Source organism: Camelina sativa, chromosome 6, assembly GCF_000633955.1.
Source record: "Camelina sativa cultivar DH55 chromosome 6, Cs, whole genome shotgun sequence".
Taxonomy (NCBI): domain Eukaryota; kingdom Viridiplantae; phylum Streptophyta; class Magnoliopsida; order Brassicales; family Brassicaceae; genus Camelina; species Camelina sativa.
The window spans coordinates 16,657,515-16,675,455 of record NC_025690.1 but is presented as its reverse complement, the minus strand read 5'-3'; the positions used below and the strand labels follow the sequence as shown (position 1 = coordinate 16,675,455).

Genomic DNA, 17,941 nt, shown 5'->3' with positions numbered 1-17,941 from the left:
TCCTTCAATTATCTTCATGGAATTTTGTTGCAACTTGGTAATCTCCTAGATACAAATTGTAGAGACCTCGCTGATGACTCTAAGAAGGATCAGATTATTGGAAAATTGATCAATGTCCTTTCAAAATGCACATGGATGGCTTCTCCATTGACGTGTCCATGCCCGATCCTCTGTACATCATTTTTGAGAGTGCTTGATCATATGCGAGTTATTGAAAGAGCAAGCTCTGAAAGCAAAAATCTAAGGGACATCTACAAATTGCATCTGGATCTGTCTACAAATTGCCTGGATACAGATGCTTCTTATGGTTTCTCCTATTATGACCCTTCAATCGCTGATGTTAGAGAACAGGCAGCTGTATCTTATTTTGGTTGCATATTTCAACCATCTGATGAAGCAGCGGAAGTTTTCCAGATTACTCAAAGACCAAATCTACTACGATTGCAGAAAGTTCCTGAAGCTTCAGATTATCCTGACCTTAATGAAAGGTTCCTTCGTTGTTTATCTGATCAATCATATGAAGTTCGTCTTGCAACACTGAAGTGGCTTCTGCAGTTTCTGAAGTCAGAAGATTCCAGTTTCTCAGAGTCAAGCAGTATTTGGAACTGGGCGAAAAATAGTCTCCAGGTGGTATTATTAGAGCTCTTGGACAATGAGAAAAACCATAAATGTGAGAACTACATTCTAAAGATTCTCTTCCAGTGGAATCTGCTTATGTTCAAAAAATCATCTAAAGGGGAATCTGTTGAAGGCATTTACGTTGGTTCGTTGAACTATGATTTGGTGCTTCATCTTTGGGGCAGGCTGACTTCTCTATATGAGAGCACACGACGTGCTAAAATCCGAGGTACGCTCATGTGTTGCCTGGCAATTTGTGTGAAGCATCTCACAGGTTTGTTCTTTCACAAAAACGATTCTGAAAAGGAAGAGGAATCAAGAAGGGGCTGCGTAATTGATTGTGTCTCCTACTTTGTCAACATGATCAAAGAGAAAAGCTTATCATCCGAGCAAGTGAATGTTCGCCATGCATCTGCAGAAGCTATTATAGCATCTGGTATACTGGAACAAGCCAAGATCGTAGGTCCTCTTGTCTTAAATCACCAAATTCCCTCTGAAAATATACCAAGCACATTTCAAAACGCTTGCAATGTATACGCATATCAAATTCTGGATATGTGGTTCACTTGCATCAAATTGTTGGAGGATGAAGATGATATCATCAGGTCAAAACTCGCTACGGATGTCCAGAAGTGTTTCTTCACTGCTATGGAAGTTCCTACTCAAGTAGATAAAGTCTTAGAACTGAGCTTCAACCATTTATCTTCTGTCTTTGGGCACTGGAACGAGTATTCACAATATCTCTCGAAATGGGTCTTCAACACTGCAGATTACTCACCCCCACCAAAGGGAGGTAGTGATCTAGTTAGACGGGTTTTTGACAAAGAAATCGATAATCACCATGAAGAAAAGCTTCTAATCTTGCAGTTTGGCTGTTACCATCTACAGAAACTACCAATGAGTGACTTTCCCCTGGCACAACTACTCGACTGGAGGAGTAAATTCCACAATCAGTTGCTTTCTTTCGCTAAAGACCATATTAGTAAACAAAGAGAGAGCTGGTTAGGTGGTGTCGGGAACCACAAGGATGTGTTTTTGCCACTCTATGGTAATCTCCTCGGTCTCTACGTCTTCTCCAACTGCATAATCAGATTCTCAACTGACAGCAATGACAAGAAAGCTCTGTGTTCTGATATGATTGAACTTGGGGGTGCACTTAAACCCTTTTTGAGGAACCCCCTGGTGTGTAACATGTTCCGAGTAGTTGTCAGATTACATCAGAACTTACTGGATGATTCACTGGATGATTCTTTGGTGGACTTAGCTACTGTTCTTTCTGGAGAGATATGGGAAGGTTTTGATCCATATTTTCTTCTCACTGATGGAGAAATCAAAGTCGAATCTTTCGTCTCAGTTGAAAGATCTAATGGCGTAGCTTGCTCTCCTCAACGTCCCTAAGGTCACACACCGAAGAAGCTCTCTAAGATGTATGTTCTCACCTCTCTCTTACGGAAACATTAGATTTATTGCGTTCATTAATGATGTTGAATTTTGTATTCTGGGTTTACAATATTTAAAAATGAACCCACAGTTTGTCTTGTCTGCGCGATATATCAATAAGTGTTTTCAAAGGAAAAGAAAGTTACCTGTAATCTATTTAAACCAAAGATCTTCTTGGCTTAGACTTTTATCCATCTTCCTACGTCTCAGTTCTAAAGTCACGATGTATATGAATTGGGTCTTTTGCGTTGTTGAAGTGGTGAAGAATTTAATTGCACAAGTGCGAAACAAAAGTCTTCTCTCTTAGGGAGAAGCATACAAGAATAACAAGTTGTTGCCACTGGCCCAAGAAGACTAATTAAGCAACCAGGTACTTTATGTGATCGATTAGTGTTATTAGTGTTCTTGTATAAGTTAGGGTTCTTGGATAAATGCGAAATTAGTGTTATTTGAATCAACAAGTAGGTTATTTCTTTGTTAGTAGTCATGAATTTGATTTCGGTTTCTTTGAATTTAAATTCTATAATTTGATTTTGTTGTCTCAGTTTGTTTGATATTGTATCGAATTTACTTTAAGCTGTCTATGTATTGTGTTTGAATTTGTCTTGAATTTGATTATGTTGTTTCCATTGTCTTTTGTTTCTTTGATTGGTTTAGCTTATTGTACAAATATAGCTCACAGTTCTTTGTGGAATTTTATTGCAGCTTGGTTCTACTACAGTTGGAGTAAAGACTAAAGAATGAGTTGTGCTTGTTGTGAAGAAGTGTATCACTTCACCGTTGCTGGTATGGTTTTTAACATTGAATTCTCTGGATTAGTGTCATTGTGGATTAGGTGAAGACTTAATTATTTTTGGGTGGTAAATGCTTTGACATTGACATTTAGCTGCATCGATTATCAACTGGTTATTAGTGTGTATGCACAATGTCTTTTCTCTGATAAATATTGTGTAGTTTGGTGATTAGTTAATCCGTTAATATGTCATTGATTGCTTTTTTTTTTTGGTCAAAATATGTCATTGATTGCTAAAACCACTAACCAACACTTAAAAAAATAAACCTCTTGTTATATACTTATGATTTATATAAGTTGACTGTTGGTTGTAAACTTGAATCGGTCCTTTAATGTTCTGTGAATGCTTGAAAATTTCAACTGACATGTTGGCGGATCCTTGTATGGTTCTGTTCTAATAATGTCTCAATCGGTTATGTTGTTGTTTGTGTTCTCCTCTTGTGGCTCAGTTTCTTGCATTGTTGTTTGTGTTCTCCTCTTGTGGCTCAGTTTCTTGAATTGTGTTTGTTTTCTCAATCGGTTATGTTGATGTCTGTGGAATTTTTTTGCAGGGATTATTGACTGCTTCTGATGATCTCGTATGGTGAGCCATTAATGTAGAGTCCACAACACAAGGGCTATGTTTCATAATACGAGATCTCTCATCTCACAACTTTGTATGTGTTATTCACTTGATTGTGTTACTAGTGTTGAGTTTTCAAAAATTCAAATTTTTAGAACCAAATGGTTCTACCATTGGAGCAAAAGAAAACTTTTAGAATCTCATGTATCTAAACTTTCTTTTTGCATTATTTCTATTGTTTTTAACAAAAAATTTTAGAACCATTAGGTTCTACCGTTGGAGATGCTCTTAATATCTCTTGTACGTTTTTCTTCAAAAAAAGAAGACTGCGATAATATTTGCCGATTAATAAGACTCTCGCGTCGTCAACTAATCTTCAATTGTACCTCCTCCATATATATATATGCTGATATATATATATATGCTGTATTGAATTTTCTATTCCATGATTTAATAAACGTTTGGTAGCATAATTAATGCTATCAGATATATTCTAACTTCTTCTTCTATTTCTTTTTTCTTAACTCCAAGATAGGATATTCTAAAAATACAATTTAGTTTTCTCCAACATACATTTACTTCAACTTTATATAGTAACCCATTCCTTGTTTTGTTAGCAATTTATCAACGAGCATTAATCATGTACAACGAGATTCATGGTATCTACTTCCAGGAAAAAAGGGAAAACGTGTCAAACATTTTCATCTGTCCTATGTACGGAAAGTGCGGAAAAGTAAGGTACGGGTGACAGGAGAGTGACTACGTACGTACTCACCTGACGGCAAACATAACAAGGGAAATACTGAGAAACATTCATGTTAAGCGTCATGAATCATACTCATGATATACTCATATACATGGAGACACACACACACACACATGTATTCGTGTGGTGAACCGTGAACAATATGATTATTATACTCTTTATCTTATTTCTATTACTATTCTTTTTTTTTTTGGCAAACATTTTTATATTATTATTCTATGTATTATGTAGAATTTAAACTACGTTTCAGATTTTTGTTTCTACTTTCATTATTCCCACACGTACGACATTTTTCATTCTATAAATGGTTCGTTCATATGATGACGTCAATTCCATATTTTGTTTCGTTCATATGCATATTAAGACGAGCATTTATATCTTGTCTGGACTTGCTTTATACTTAGTTTGTTTCTTATGTTGACAAGTAGGTTGGCAAAGAAGAAAATGGAAAATAAGTCATGTGGATATCATTATCAAAAAGAAACAAAAACAAAAGAATCATGTGGATGTGATATTTTTATAGAGCTATTTTCAATAAAAGTATAAAAAAATGAAGGTTTCACTTCCATAACCCTTTTCTGTATCATTTTTCTCTCTATCAAATTAATACTAAATATACTAAACATATATAGCTGTAAATAAGCAAATACTTAAGGGAAAACATTGATTTCTATTAAGTATTGATTAATCTTTATATATAAGTACTTCAGTTCTCAAAAACTTAATCTAACTAGTCAGATATATAGCTGATCTTAAATACCCAGTACAGAAGATACAATTACAATTTTGGTAAATAATCAAATTTAAACCATTCTTTTTTTTGTGTGTGTTTGCCAACAAATAAAAACCAGTTATTTACAGAGATGTACAAACTGATCTCATATTTATTTTAGGAGGGGTTATATAAGATCAATGATTTGCAGATAAATTGTCTATGTTTGATTTATTTTTGTTAAGATTTAAACTTCCGATAAAATGACTTCATGCGTACGGATTCAAAAAATTTGTGTTCTGCTTTGGATTGTTCTACGAAATATCATTAGTTAATTTCACCGAAATACTTTTAACTATCGAGTCTTAATACTACAATATATATATATATATATGTGTGTGTATCATCAATTCTAGTTATGTTAAAATTGACAAAAGAAATGGTAATTATGAAAAATATATTATTAAAGGTGACGATCGAGTAATTTTTGTGTCATATTCGTGTTAATTAATACAATATTTACAAAATGATGAAAATGTTTAAAAACAATTTTTAAATATTAGAAAATGGGATTCATTAAAAATGCAAATGGTACGTAAGCTTTGACATTACATCACACACTCATATACTGTCATACATACCAACCCTAAATGGCAAAATCTTCATCTATTTCTCTCGTTATAAACACATACGTAACCTTTGAACATTGCATCATTTCTCTCTTCTGCTTCTCTTTTATCATTGCCTTTTTCATTCTCTTCTTCCTCTCTTCTCTCTGAAATCTCTGGTAAGATATTTCTTATACTTTCTTTCTCACTGTTTCGTATTTCACATTCTACATTTTCGTTTATATTTATGTTCTTTAACTTGTGGACGACTGACTGTATATTTTTCTTTTTTTACCTCCAAGTCTTCTTTATTCTCCTTCCTTCTCTCATTTCTGAAATTTCCGGTGAGAATTTTTTTTTCTTTTTTTTGCTTAATTTTACTTCTTTCTTTCTTTCCCAGTTTCCTGCATTTCATCACATTCTTCATTTTCCATTTTCTGTTTTAATGCCTTCTAAGTTGTATAAATTTTAGGTCTTGTCTATCAAAAATATATATTTTAGTTTCTTGAAAAGATAAACTTCTACGTACGAATAAATAAAATAGAATGCTTGCATTTTTACATTCTTACATAATTTTGTACTCTACAAAGATTGCACCTTTATATATATACGGAACAAATGTCTGAATTTTTTCGTGTGATATAAACTATGAGTATAAGGATTCATACAAAATGGACATCGGAGGTAGGAAAGACAAAAACAATGAAAAGGAAGATAAGAAGGTAGCAAAAATTATATTGTTAATTATATTTACATTATACTTTCATTTCAACATTTTAAAATAAGTTACCTAAATGATTTATTGATTTTTTTAATCAGGATAAAAGTGAGGGAAAGAAAATTGTTGACGAAGATCGTATCCCTAGGAACAAAAACTATTTGGTAATATATACATAATACATATATATATATATATATATATGTTTATATGATTTGTTAATTAATATCGCTAATTGTATTTATGTTTTAATGTTGTTAGGAGAAAGAGAAGCTAAAAGGGAAACAAATAAAAGTTTCAGATGATGGAGAGGTACGTAATACTACTTTTAATCTATGTAATATAACTTAAATATAATATAATTCAGTATGTTGTTTTGTTTCTCTATATTGATATATTTACTTATAGGATGTTCTTGATCACTGGTATTGGGGAAAGTTCTTGGGCATCGTGAGTAATGTACTGAAGCAAGAAGAGTATCGTAAGTGTGACTTATTATATCAAGGCTTATGATTATTATAAAAGTAACTAATAACATTGTGCCTAATAAGATATTGGATCATGATTTTTTCTAGCGAGTTGTTGGGCAATCGCTTTCATACGGTGTATCGAAGCGTTATTCAATATCGGCAAACGGATTGAAGAGCAACGTTCATTTTCTATACAACATCTACTCAACAATGTGCCACATAAGTCACATGGACTGGAAAGTGCCGAATATCTTCGAAGCTTCATTCGTAACAACGGTGTAATGGAGGAAGGGTTTGCTCATTTTCACAGAGAAAATAGGAGAGGGAAAGGTTCAATATTCTGTCAAGTTTATTATGGGGTGAAGAAAGGTTACCCACAGAGAAAGAAGTAAACAAGTTACCAAATAAAATATCACTGCGATTATATTTATATCACATCTTTAAAATATTCTGAACAACAATAAGTATAACTATGGATATCAATAATAAGCTTGTCTTTCTTTTTTCTTTTTCTTTTTAGAACCAAATGTCTTTTATGAAAACAAGGTTTCAGTATTCGTTTAAGACTCTTTTGGATGGTGGTACTCTCAACAGACTTAGTATAAGAAAAATCTCCATTTTACATCATCTAACGAGTGGTGTCATGGCACTAATTAGTCTAATTTTACCATTTTTCACTGGCGATATCATGATTTAGATAAACATATTTAAGTAAAGATGTTAATGTTTACAGAGCATCAAACATTTACTGGTAATTAAGAGATTACATGAAATACATCAAATAAATTTTTATAAAAACGAGTCCAAGACGGTGAAGCCGGAGTCACCTGCATGCATCAAAAGTTGAACAATCAGTTAACCTCACAAGTTAAACAAACCGAGAGAAATATTAAACAAAATGAAAAAATATGTGTGTAAAGCTCACCAGCAATCAGTCTTGTGTTGGCCTTAGCCTGACCATAGCGACTGAAATCTCATCACCACATAGCTCCACCTTTGCTTGGTACCGTTTAGGTACTGAATCTGGTGATGAAACATCTTTCGCAGAAAATGTTATATAATACATAATACCTCTACATGGCGCTGTATTTGCACTCACATGCTCCACAAACTCAATTTTGCTTCCCTAGGAAAAAAAAAAGAAAAGAAAGATCAGTGATCAAAGATGGGGAAAAAAATCATCAGAAAGCTGAAAATATTATACGAAGAAGACCAAGGTCTGACAGATTCGTTGTTGTATACGTCAATGGCTGTCTGTGTAAGCAGTTTGAGCAACTCTTCCTTCCTCTGAGGTGGATGATAATGTTGTTCCCAGGCAAAATTGAAGGCAAAGAACTTGTAATCCAAGTTGTCCCAGTCCACATCAAACCCCTGAATATATGAAAATTGATTAAGCGTCCTCTTAAGGCCACTGTCAAGCAAACAGAACAAAAAAAAAAACAGAGTAACATGGTCCCTAGATCCGTTTTACAAAGTGAGTAACATGGTTCTTAGATCTGTCTTAACATCAACATAAGACTAAATCACAAGTACCTCGCTTTTTTGAAACTGGTCGTAGAAGATATCGCACTGTCTCCTATACTCGGGATCCTTTAAGCTGCCTAGTGGGAGTAGTCTTTCGCCGGCGAAGAAGAAACCTGGCGGAGGCTCTGCCTTTACCTCTGTCTCTGCATCTTTCTCTACCGTCGGCTCATTTGGTAGTGGAGAATCGAACTCCGTCGAATCTCGGATTTGGAAGGAATCGGCATCACAAGCCATGGCCGAAAAAACCCTAGAAATGTCCTCTTCTTTGTTTTGGAGAATATATATGTGAAGCTGCGTTTTTTTTTTTTTCATTTTAACCAAATCTTATATATATAAATATAAATATATCTATATATTTTACATACATACATAATAATTTTTGTCATATAAAAACCAGTGTTCAACAAAGCGCTAGGCGGTATCTGGGCGGTGACCCAACGCCTAGCGCCTAGAACGCTTAGTCGGAGTCTAAACGATTTTTAAGCGGTTTAGGCGTTTACAACATAAAACATTATATATAATTATATTAAAATATATGTTATAAAAATAAAAAAATTATAAATTATAAACAACGGTAAGAAAAATATATTTATTTAAGTTATATTAACAACATATAAATGTTTATAATTACATATATAAATATAAAACATAATAATTTAATTATATGTAATTTAAAAATCAAAAATAAATATTAAAATAAAATGTATGTAATTTTAAGCGGGTTAGGCGGTCATCTAGGCGTCTGCTGAGCGCCTAGCGCCTAGACGGCGCCTAGGCGGCCGCCTAGACCGCTTTCTTGAACACTGATAAAAACAAGGTAAAATTACTAAAATATTCACAAATGCATTCATTAGCTTAAAGAAACTTTACATAATTAAATAGAAAAATCTTAACAATTATCCATGTTTTTAAGAAAATTATCTTATTTAACTTTCATATTTAATATACTAATAGATATTTTTCTAAATATAAAATTTAAAATTTGATTTGGAATTTATCATATAAGTTAAAAAATTATTTAGTTGATTTTTTAGCAAAATAGTTTAAAAATAAATCTTTTCTCATATTAAATAATTATATCCTCTTCTTTATTTCGGAGAATATACTGTTTTAATTTTTTTTAACCAAATCTTATATATATATATATATATATACATACATACTAATTTTTGTAATAAAAAAAAAGATAAAATTACTAAAAAAATGTATTCATTAGCTTAAAGAAACTTTATTATTAAATAGAAAACTCTCAACAATTATCTAGGTTTTTTAAGAAAAATATTTTACTTAACTTTCATATTTAATATACTAATATTCCTATTTCTAATATTTTACATTTAATATATAATTTTAAAATAATTCAGTTGATTTATTAGCAAAATTGTAGTTTTAAAATAAATCTTTTCTCATATTAAAATTATATGTATATAATTTAACTAAGTATAGTATAACCTCCACCATGTACCATATAAGACACTTAAAGCTTACACATCAAAATGTAGGCATGGGCATAATATCCAAACCTTTAGGATCCGGTATCGGAACCAGAATTCTAAAATATCCAAACAGCTCTTAAACCTCTTAATCAAAAATCCAAATCCAAATGTACCTTAAATTATCCATAATCATAGTTATTACTTATTACTAATAATTATATTTGATATTTTAGATATTTGTAGATATTTAAACGATTTTTATGTAAATTTAGGTAAATATCCAATATTTTTAGTTGTGAAGCTGCGTATTTTTTTTTCTTTTTCTTTTTAACCAAATCTTATATNATATATATATATATATATATATATATATATATATATATATATATATATCTTACATACATACATACTAATTTTTCATATAAAAACAAAGTAAAATTACTAAAATATTCACAAATGCATTCATTAGCTTAAAGAAACTTTACATAATTAAATAGAAAAATCTCAACAATTACCCATGTTTTTTAGAAAATTCTTTTACTTAACTTTCATATTTAATATACTAATAGTTCTTTTTCTAAATATAAATAAAATTTGATTTGAAATTTATCATATAAAAATTATTTAGTTGATTTATTAGCAAAATAGTTTTAACATAAATATTTTCTCATATTAAATTTATATGTATATAATTTAACCAAGTATAGTATAACCATTTACCATATAAGAGACCTAAAGCTTACACATTAAAGTGTAGGCACGAGAATAATATTCAAATCCGAGTATCCGATATCCGAATCCAAACCAAAAAGTCTAACCCGAATCCAAATTCAGAATTTTAAAATATTCAAACAACTAAAAACGAAAACCCGAACCCAAACATGTACTATAATCTATAAATTATCCATAATAGTAATTATTACTAATAATTATATTTGTAGTAACCTAAGTGTTTTAACATTTGAATTTTTTATCCATAATAGTAATTATTACTAATAATTATATTTGTAATAACCTAAGTGTTTTAACATTTGAATTTTTGGATATTTTAGATATTTAAACTATTTTAATGTAAATTTAGATATATATCCAATATTTTTAATTATTTGGATATCTTCTAGTAGTTTGGATAAATTTGAATAGAGAAATTATGATTTTTTGGAACTTACACTAATCCATATCCAAACCCAAAATATCCGATCTAAATCTGATCAAGAGTCAAGACCTAAATGGAACCTAAATGGAACCCAAATGGGCTATCCGTCTTTGATATTTTTATGGGTATTTTTATTTAAGCACAGGTAAGTAGGTAGCCCATACATTGTTCTCGAATCAATACAATAAAAGTTTGAACGTTTCTCACCTGGTGTTGATACCTAAGCTTTTTAAACTCTTCTAAGCATGACACATCATTAAAAACTTAATCCAATCAAATTATAACAATTAATACAACTAAGTCTTATGTTCCAATAAAAATCAATCTCCTTTACACGTCACTTTTTCTCCCTCCTCCCGATCAAGGCCGTGCCGCTATGTCAATCCTTCTCAAATCAATGATTGAAGTTGAAGTGAAGAAGAATTCGATCAGAAGAATTCGATCAGAAGAACAGATCCAAAAACGTTTATATGAAAAATCCTTAGGGTGCGTTTAAGGTTATAAAGGATCTTGAAAAAATGGAACTATAACGAATCCATACGAAGGAAGGATGGTTGGAGAAATACATTTGATTCTATCTATACTTTCTGTGAGGATATCATATTTAACAAAGTTAGTATTCGTCCCACCGTGTTTAGTATTTTGATTATTTGGTTGGCGACAATCAGTTGCATCTCTGATCTTAGACAAATATTTATCTGTAAATTAAAGTGTCAAAAGCATTGAAAATGAAAGTTTTGAAAGATTTCTTAAAGATTCTTAGTTCTAAAAAGCTTAGTCCGACAATATGATATCTGGCAAGGTTAGATCAAGATACGATCTGATCAAGGGGTTTCTTAAGGTTATTTGATTATTGATTCCATGTCTCAGTGAGATAATATAAAGTTTATTGTTATTACTCTAAATATCCTGTTTTAAATGTAAGATATTTAAATGGAATTTATTTTTAAATCTATTTGAAGACCGTATATTTTTATACATTTTTTTCAAGACATCAAACAAATAAATGCTCTAAAAATCACATGAAGCTTGTATATGGAATTTCAGTATAAGGCGTTCATCTCATGTATTGTTTTTCAAAAATGAGAGGCATATATCTGTTTGATTTAGTTATAGTTTTAAGGCGTAGCGCGGATGTCAACCTAGTTCAAACTAAAGACCCATATGCACACTCTAGTCTCTGAGTCTAGCAGTATTTGGAACTGGGAGACAAAGATTATATTGTCAGATTTAAAATAAAATCTTGTGAGTTTGTTTGTAATCGAAGACGATGTGAGTAGAATAACTAAATTCCTTATGATTCGGTTCTAATCTAACCTAATCGTGAAATAATTTTGTCTATAATTTTAAAATATAAGAGAGAGTCGTAACAAAACGTAGACTAGCTTATAATGATTAAGCCAACTCACATACACAAGTCGTTGAAGCCAAAATGGGTTGAAATATATCATGTAAGCTCAGTTGACTTTGGTAAAACGAATAACAAACATGCGAATTGCTAATGACTCCGGTATGTATGGTATATATCTTTCATATCACAGTTTATCGAGTGCGTATATTTGACTTTTTCTTGCAAACTTGATCTTACTACCTAACATGCGAATGTCTTGTGTTTGTGTGCATATATGATATGTAATGTATTGGCAAAGTTGGAATATAAAATGTCATTGTTTTTTGGGTCAAGAATATAATAAGTAGTTAAGTACGTATCATCATCACTTTAGATCTTATTTTGGTCAAACGAAATGATATTAGATTTTATATAAGGCTAAAAAAATCAACTGAAATATTTTGTAGCACTTTTATCTTTAACTATTGAAATAAACATATAGCTGTTAGTTTAGAAGGACAGCGATAACAGATTATAATGTTATAAACTGAAATGCAGACGTTGACGGACACAAAACAAAAAATGAAATGCAGACACGCGTTTTTTCTAATAAGAGAACGCTGAATATTTAATCTAGAATTCGGACTTTTCTAGTGAAACTTCTACTAAAATACAAAATTTCGAAACAAGAAAGATACAAATATTACGAATGATGCTACAAAAAAGTCAAATTAATTGAAAATTTGATTAAAATAGATATATATAAAACTTATAAGTTGACAGATTGAAATGGTCAAATACTCCTAGACGTGTATATCAAAACTTTGTCGCCAAATTAAAATTTGTACTCTAGTTAATAAAAATAAAAATTAAGGAGTATATTATACATCAAAGTCAATAGTCTCTATATTAACAAATCACAATCACAGGTAAGCACATCTTCATCACTTTCAATCTCAAGAGTCAAGGACCAATCTCTCTATATATATAATTGTTAAATACCATATCTTCATTAATAAAATAGAAAGAGTAAAAGCCACGTAACACCATTTTTGAAACCCTCCTCGTTTCCAATTCAGGAAAACGAAGGAGAATAGAGAGCTTCTTCTCCAATGGCGAAAATGGCGAAATTTTCTTTCTTCTCTTCCTCATCTCCTAAATATACTCCTTCTTCTCCTTCTTCATTCACTTCTTTCCCTGCTTCTCCTCTGAACCAGACTTTTACTCAGTCTATGGTTGAGGAAACCATGGAGAAAGCGGAATCTGTCATCAGAAAATGGGACCCTAATGCGCCTTCCTTCACTAAGATCGTCTCTCTGTTCAACCATAGTAGAAGAGAAGCCAAAGAGTTCATCAGATGTGTCCGCGATTTGCGCAGAGCGATGCACTTTCTTGTCTCTGAAGACTCTCAATCTCCAAAGCTTGCTCTTGCACAGACCTTGATGCAGATCGCCATGGCGAGACTCGAAAAAGAGTTCTCCCAGATATTATCTTCAAATAGAGACAAGCTTGATCCCGAATCAGTTTCCGGTCAATCCTCAACCTCCAGCAATTCTGAATTTGAAGATTTTATGGGATCTGACGACGACTATGACAGTGACAATGAGTTGAGGAAAGCTGGTGAATCGATCACTAAGGTAGAGAAAGCTGCAGCTGTGGTGATGTCTGACCTAAAGGCGATAGCCGAGAGTATGATCAGTTGTGGATATGGTAAAGAGTGCGTAAAGATTTATAAGCGGATCAGAAAATCGATCGTAGATGAAGGACTGAGCTTGCTCGGGATCGAAATCTACAAAGGCTCCAGATTTCACAAAATGGACTGGGTCACCCTCGAGCATATGATNAAAGAGTTCTTCCAGATATTATCTTCAAATAGAGACAAGCTTGATCCCGAATCAGTTTCCGGTCAATCCTCAACCTCCAGCAATTCTGAATTTGAAGATTTTATGGGATCTGACGACGACTATGACAGTGACAATGAGTTGAGGAAAGCTGGTGAATCGATCACTAAGGTAGAGAAAGCTGCAGCTGTGGTGATGTCTGACCTAAAGGCGATAGCCGAGAGTATGATCAGTTGTGGATATGGTAAAGAGTGCGTAAAGATTTATAAGCGGATCAGAAAATCGATCGTAGATGAAGGACTGAGCTTGCTCGGGATCGAAATCTACAAAGGCTCCAGATTTCACAGAATGGACTGGGTCACCCTCGAGCATATGATCAAGAACTGGATAAAAGCTGCAAAGATTGGCATTGCCACGCTCTTCCGTGGAGAAAAACTTCTTTGTGATCATGTTTTTTCTGCCTCTAATTCAACAAGAGAGTCGTGCTTTTACGAGATTGCAAACGAAGCAGCCACTAACCTTTTCAAGTTCCCTGAATTTGTTGCCAAGGAGAAAAAATCTCATGACAGGATCTTCCCGCTAATGGATCTGCAAGCTGCAATCTCTGATCTCTGGCAAGACATAGAGATGATATTCCACTTCGATGGAGTAGCTGGTGTGAAATCTCAGGCACTCACAACGCTGCAGAAACTAAAGGTCTCAATCCACAATGCTCTCACGGAATTTGAATCAACCATTCAGAAGGATTCCACGAAAGCCCTTACACCTGGAGGAGGGATTCATAAACTGACACGATCAACAATGAGCTTCATCTCTTCCCTTTCTAAATACAGCTGTGTATTTTCTGAAATCCTTGCAGATCATCCAATCCCGAGAGACACCCGCCTGCTGGAATCTTATGTCAGAACTCCAATTTCGGAAGATGAACAACACAATCACGCACTCTCGGTCCATTTTGCTTGGCTTATCCTGGTTTTGCTATGCAAACTAGACACCAAAGCAGAACATTACAAGGATGTTTCTCTGTCTTACCTTTTCCTTGCTAACAACCTTCAGCTCATCACTGAAACGGTTCGTTCAACTCAACTGAGGGATCTCCTTGGAGATGATTGGCTCACTAACCATGAAGATAAACTCAGCGCCTATGCTGGGAATTATGAGATAGCAGCATGGTCCAATGTTTTCATGTCTTTACCAGAGGAACCCACAGACCTATCACCAGAGGAGGCCAAAATATATTTCAGAAAATTTCACACGGCATTTGAGGAAGCATATGTGAAACAATCATCACGAGTTGTACCAGATGCAAAACTTAGGGACGAACTAAAGGTTTCGATAGCAAAGAAACTTGTACCAGAATACAGAGAGTTTTACAGGAAGTACTTACCAATGCTCGGCCAGGAGAGAAATACTGAGATCCTGGTGAGGTTCAAGCCAGATAATTTGGAGAATTACATCTCCGATCTATTCCACGGAACACCAATTCATGCATCTTCTTCTTTTTCTTCATCTTCGTCTTCTTCGTCCTGGAAATCGCTTGGATGTGTTTCAGGCTGAGAGACTGGATCCATGGTTTTGGCTGAATGCTCCACTCTACATGATGTGAAATATAAAAAAATGTACGGCTACTTGTGTTTGCATTGTGTGTACAACAGAAAATGAGAACGAAAACAACATTGGGATTTTATTTACATAATTTCTACTGAGTTCGTCGTCTTCTACATCTAAGGAAAAAAACTATGAAATGCTTTAACAACTAGTGTATAATAACCGAATCTGATATAAATCTGGCAAAGAATTTGATTCAGGGATTATACATTCAAGAAGCCAATTACTTATCACAAAAAAAGAAAAAAGCATCAAAAATCACACACAACAGCGTACTCTGAAAATAATGTGCTGACGAACAAAAGCCTTATTCACTTCTTGAATAACTTAAGGAAGAACAATATGATATGCAAGAAAACAATCGGACCACAACTGTTACTTAGGAACTCCATGATCTGAAGGACGGGATAAAGATTGCCAACCGGTACAAATTTGCATAATTTGCTTGAGAGTTTCTGATGGTGGCTCGACAGTCCATGTCGGGTAGTGCTCGCTTGGATGGAACACACATTCTTCACTGGCTCCTGTCAACAAGGAAGGTTGAGCTCCGTTCAAGAACAAGTCATTTTCAGATCGTATTAAACCAGCTCTCACTTCTTCCTTGTCAGCAGCCTACAAACAAATCAACACCAGATGTGAATTAACAAGAAAAACAAGATTTTCTCCAAATACAAGTGAAAAGCAAGAATCAACCTTTTCTGGGTAGTATTCAAAAGTTTTCTTCTTCACTCCTGCTTCGTATATATTGCATTGAGAGAAAACCTGATTTCAGAAACACAATTGTTCCTCAGTTGAGATATGAAGCAATGACATAAGATCTACAATTGGAATCATAGAAAAGAGTTTTTACCTGCGCTTCTACGCTAGCACAAACAGCATATAATCCCCAGTTTCTTGTATAATTGTTGTATAAATGAACTTTGCCAAACCTCAGACGAGGTTGCCTCTGTCTAGTTCCATCAAAGAAACAATGATGAATGGTAACTCGGATACATCTATCATCAACATGAGAAGGATCTGCTCCAATCAGCATCGTCTTATCATGCTGTGCAAAATAACATCTGTAGAAACCACATGCAAAAAACATTAATCACCAGAAAAGACCCTACAACAACAACAACAACACTAGCTTCCTTAACCATCCAATAAAAAAAAAAAAAAATCATCTACTCTCACCTAGAAACAGTGATATCAGTGCTTTGTCTAGTAATATCAATAAGACCATCATCGTAATCGCGTAAGCTACACCGATCAATCCAAATGTGTCTAGACTTTGGTTTAATCTGAATACCATCAACATCATGACCTCTACCACCTTCAAACTCCAAATTGCAAATAATGATATGCTCACATTCCTTTAGTCGTATCCCTTTCCCCGTGAGCTTGATTCGCTGTCCTCTTCCATCAACCGTCTTGTAAGACGATACACTCAAGTATGAATTGAGATGAATAGTTCCAGAAACTGCAAACACAATCCATAACGGCTCTTTCCTCCTACCTCCTTCACGAAGAGTCCCAGGTCCATCATCTACACATAAACCAATCTCAACATCTTTCGAATACAAACAGCCACAATTAAGATTCGGTTTCTCAAATCGATCAACCAATGCATCTCACAATCAATATGATCATCGGTAAAGCATCGAGCGTAACCAATATTTATAGATTCGTAGATATGTGTGTTTTCCGAATACAAAGACATCACCTGCAAGAGAAGTGACGACGTAGACATCGCCGTGGAGACCACCGACGGCGAAGCGGCCGAAACCCTCGGCACGGCCAGCTAAAGCTCTAAGGCTACAATCGGCATCGGCGTATGGTAGCGACGCCATCGTTCGTTGTTACGCGACGTCGTATCGTGTGTGTGTGTCTCTGTTCACCCCGTCGGTGCTTGAGCGACAAAGTCACACGAACACGACAAAAGTAGATTCTCTAGAGTCTAGATCGAGATGATTCGGTTTACCAAACCGGTTTGGACCGGGTAAAATTATTATACTTAGTACCCGATATTTGGTCCAATAGTCAATCTTAAAACGTGTCATTAACGCCTCCTTGAAATTGAGCTTTGTTCCAATTATCTCCCTATTTTTAGTAATCTCTTGTGAAAAAGTTAATGATATCTCAACCGGTTCCAGCTTGGTTCATTTTCTAATACAATGTTTACCATTACATTGCTCGTTTCATTGATTTCGTTAATTATGCATGAATATTGTTGGTATCGATTGGTGCTAAAACCTGAATTGGTTCTTGGGAGAAAACTATAGGAATAGCGGTTTTGGATACACAAAAAGGTCGAACATGGGCACGTAGTTCTTAATAAACAAACATATGAATGAGACCTCTATATATATAATTTGGA

General features: G+C 33.8%; 4 protein-coding genes across 8 annotated transcripts in view; 2 read left to right on the top strand and 2 right to left on the bottom strand.

Annotated features, from left to right (window-relative positions):
* LOC104791801 (thyroid adenoma-associated protein homolog) overlaps nt 1-3,642 on the top strand; it is a 12,261-nt gene extending 8,619 nt beyond the window's left edge. For 2 of the 5 annotated variants that reach the window (XM_019246821.1, XM_010517772.2), the window contains exons 7-10: nt 38-2,045; nt 2,269-2,428; nt 2,764-2,844; nt 3,403-3,642. In XM_019246821.1, the coding sequence (XP_019102366.1) occupies nt 38-2,016 (1,979 nt within the window). In that variant the 3' untranslated portion in view covers nt 2,017-2,045; nt 2,269-2,428; nt 2,764-2,844; nt 3,403-3,642. The remainder of the gene's footprint in view (nt 1-37; nt 2,046-2,268; nt 2,429-2,763; nt 2,845-3,402) is intronic. The other 3 variants (XM_010517775.2, XM_019246822.1, XM_019246823.1) reach the window with 3 other exon arrangements.
* Nucleotides 7,377-8,513, bottom strand: LOC104791800. The gene is made up of 4 exons (XM_010517771.2): nt 8,221-8,513; nt 7,912-8,058; nt 7,613-7,813; nt 7,377-7,514 (listed from the first exon to the last, which is right to left on the bottom strand). The coding sequence occupies exons 1-3, from the start codon at nt 8,443-8,445 to the stop codon at nt 7,619-7,621; spliced, it is 567 nt and encodes a 188-aa protein (XP_010516073.1). The 5' UTR covers nt 8,446-8,513; the 3' UTR covers nt 7,377-7,514; nt 7,613-7,618.
* LOC104791799 (exocyst complex component EXO70A1-like) lies at nt 13,019-15,661 on the top strand. Its single transcript, XM_019246820.1, has 2 exons — nt 13,019-13,770; nt 14,146-15,661. The coding sequence occupies exons 1-2, from the start codon at nt 13,246-13,248 to the stop codon at nt 15,529-15,531; spliced, it is 1,911 nt and encodes a 636-aa protein (XP_019102365.1). The 5' UTR covers nt 13,019-13,245; the 3' UTR covers nt 15,532-15,661.
* Nucleotides 15,735-17,511, bottom strand: LOC104791798 (probable pectate lyase 4). The gene is made up of 5 exons (XM_010517768.1): nt 17,288-17,511; nt 16,759-17,110; nt 16,433-16,643; nt 16,276-16,344; nt 15,735-16,194 (listed from the first exon to the last, which is right to left on the bottom strand). Exons 1-5 carry the CDS (start codon nt 17,412-17,414, stop codon nt 15,958-15,960), a joined length of 996 nt encoding a protein of 331 aa, XP_010516070.1. The 5' UTR covers nt 17,415-17,511; the 3' UTR covers nt 15,735-15,957.

Coding starts and splice junctions, on each gene's coding strand:
- LOC104791800 (XM_010517771.2), bottom strand. CDS start 8,445: ATGGCTTGTGATGCCGATTCCTTCCAAATCCGAGATTCGACGGAGTTC. Junction 8,059..8,220: donor ACCAGTTTCAAAAAAGCGAG/GTACTTGTGATT, acceptor TCATATATTCAG/GGGTTTGATGTGGACTGGGA. Junction 7,814..7,911: donor ACGTATACAACAACGAATCT/GTCAGACCTTGG, acceptor TTTTTTTCCTAG/GGAAGCAAAATTGAGTTTGT.
- LOC104791798 (XM_010517768.1), bottom strand. CDS start 17,414: ATGGCGTCGCTACCATACGCCGATGCCGATTGTAGCCTTAGAGCTTTA. Junction 16,644..16,758: donor ACTGATATCACTGTTTCTAG/GTGAGAGTAGAT, acceptor TGGTTTCTACAG/ATGTTATTTTGCACAGCATG. Junction 16,345..16,432: donor GTGCTAGCGTAGAAGCGCAG/GTAAAAACTCTT, acceptor TTCTGAAATCAG/GTTTTCTCTCAATGCAATAT.
- LOC104791799 (XM_019246820.1), top strand. CDS start 13,246: ATGGCGAAAATGGCGAAATTTTCTTTCTTCTCTTCCTCATCTCCTAAA. Junction 13,771..14,145: donor CTGGTGAATCGATCACTAAG/GTAGAGAAAGCT, acceptor TCGATCACTAAG/GTAGAGAAAGCTGCAGCTGT.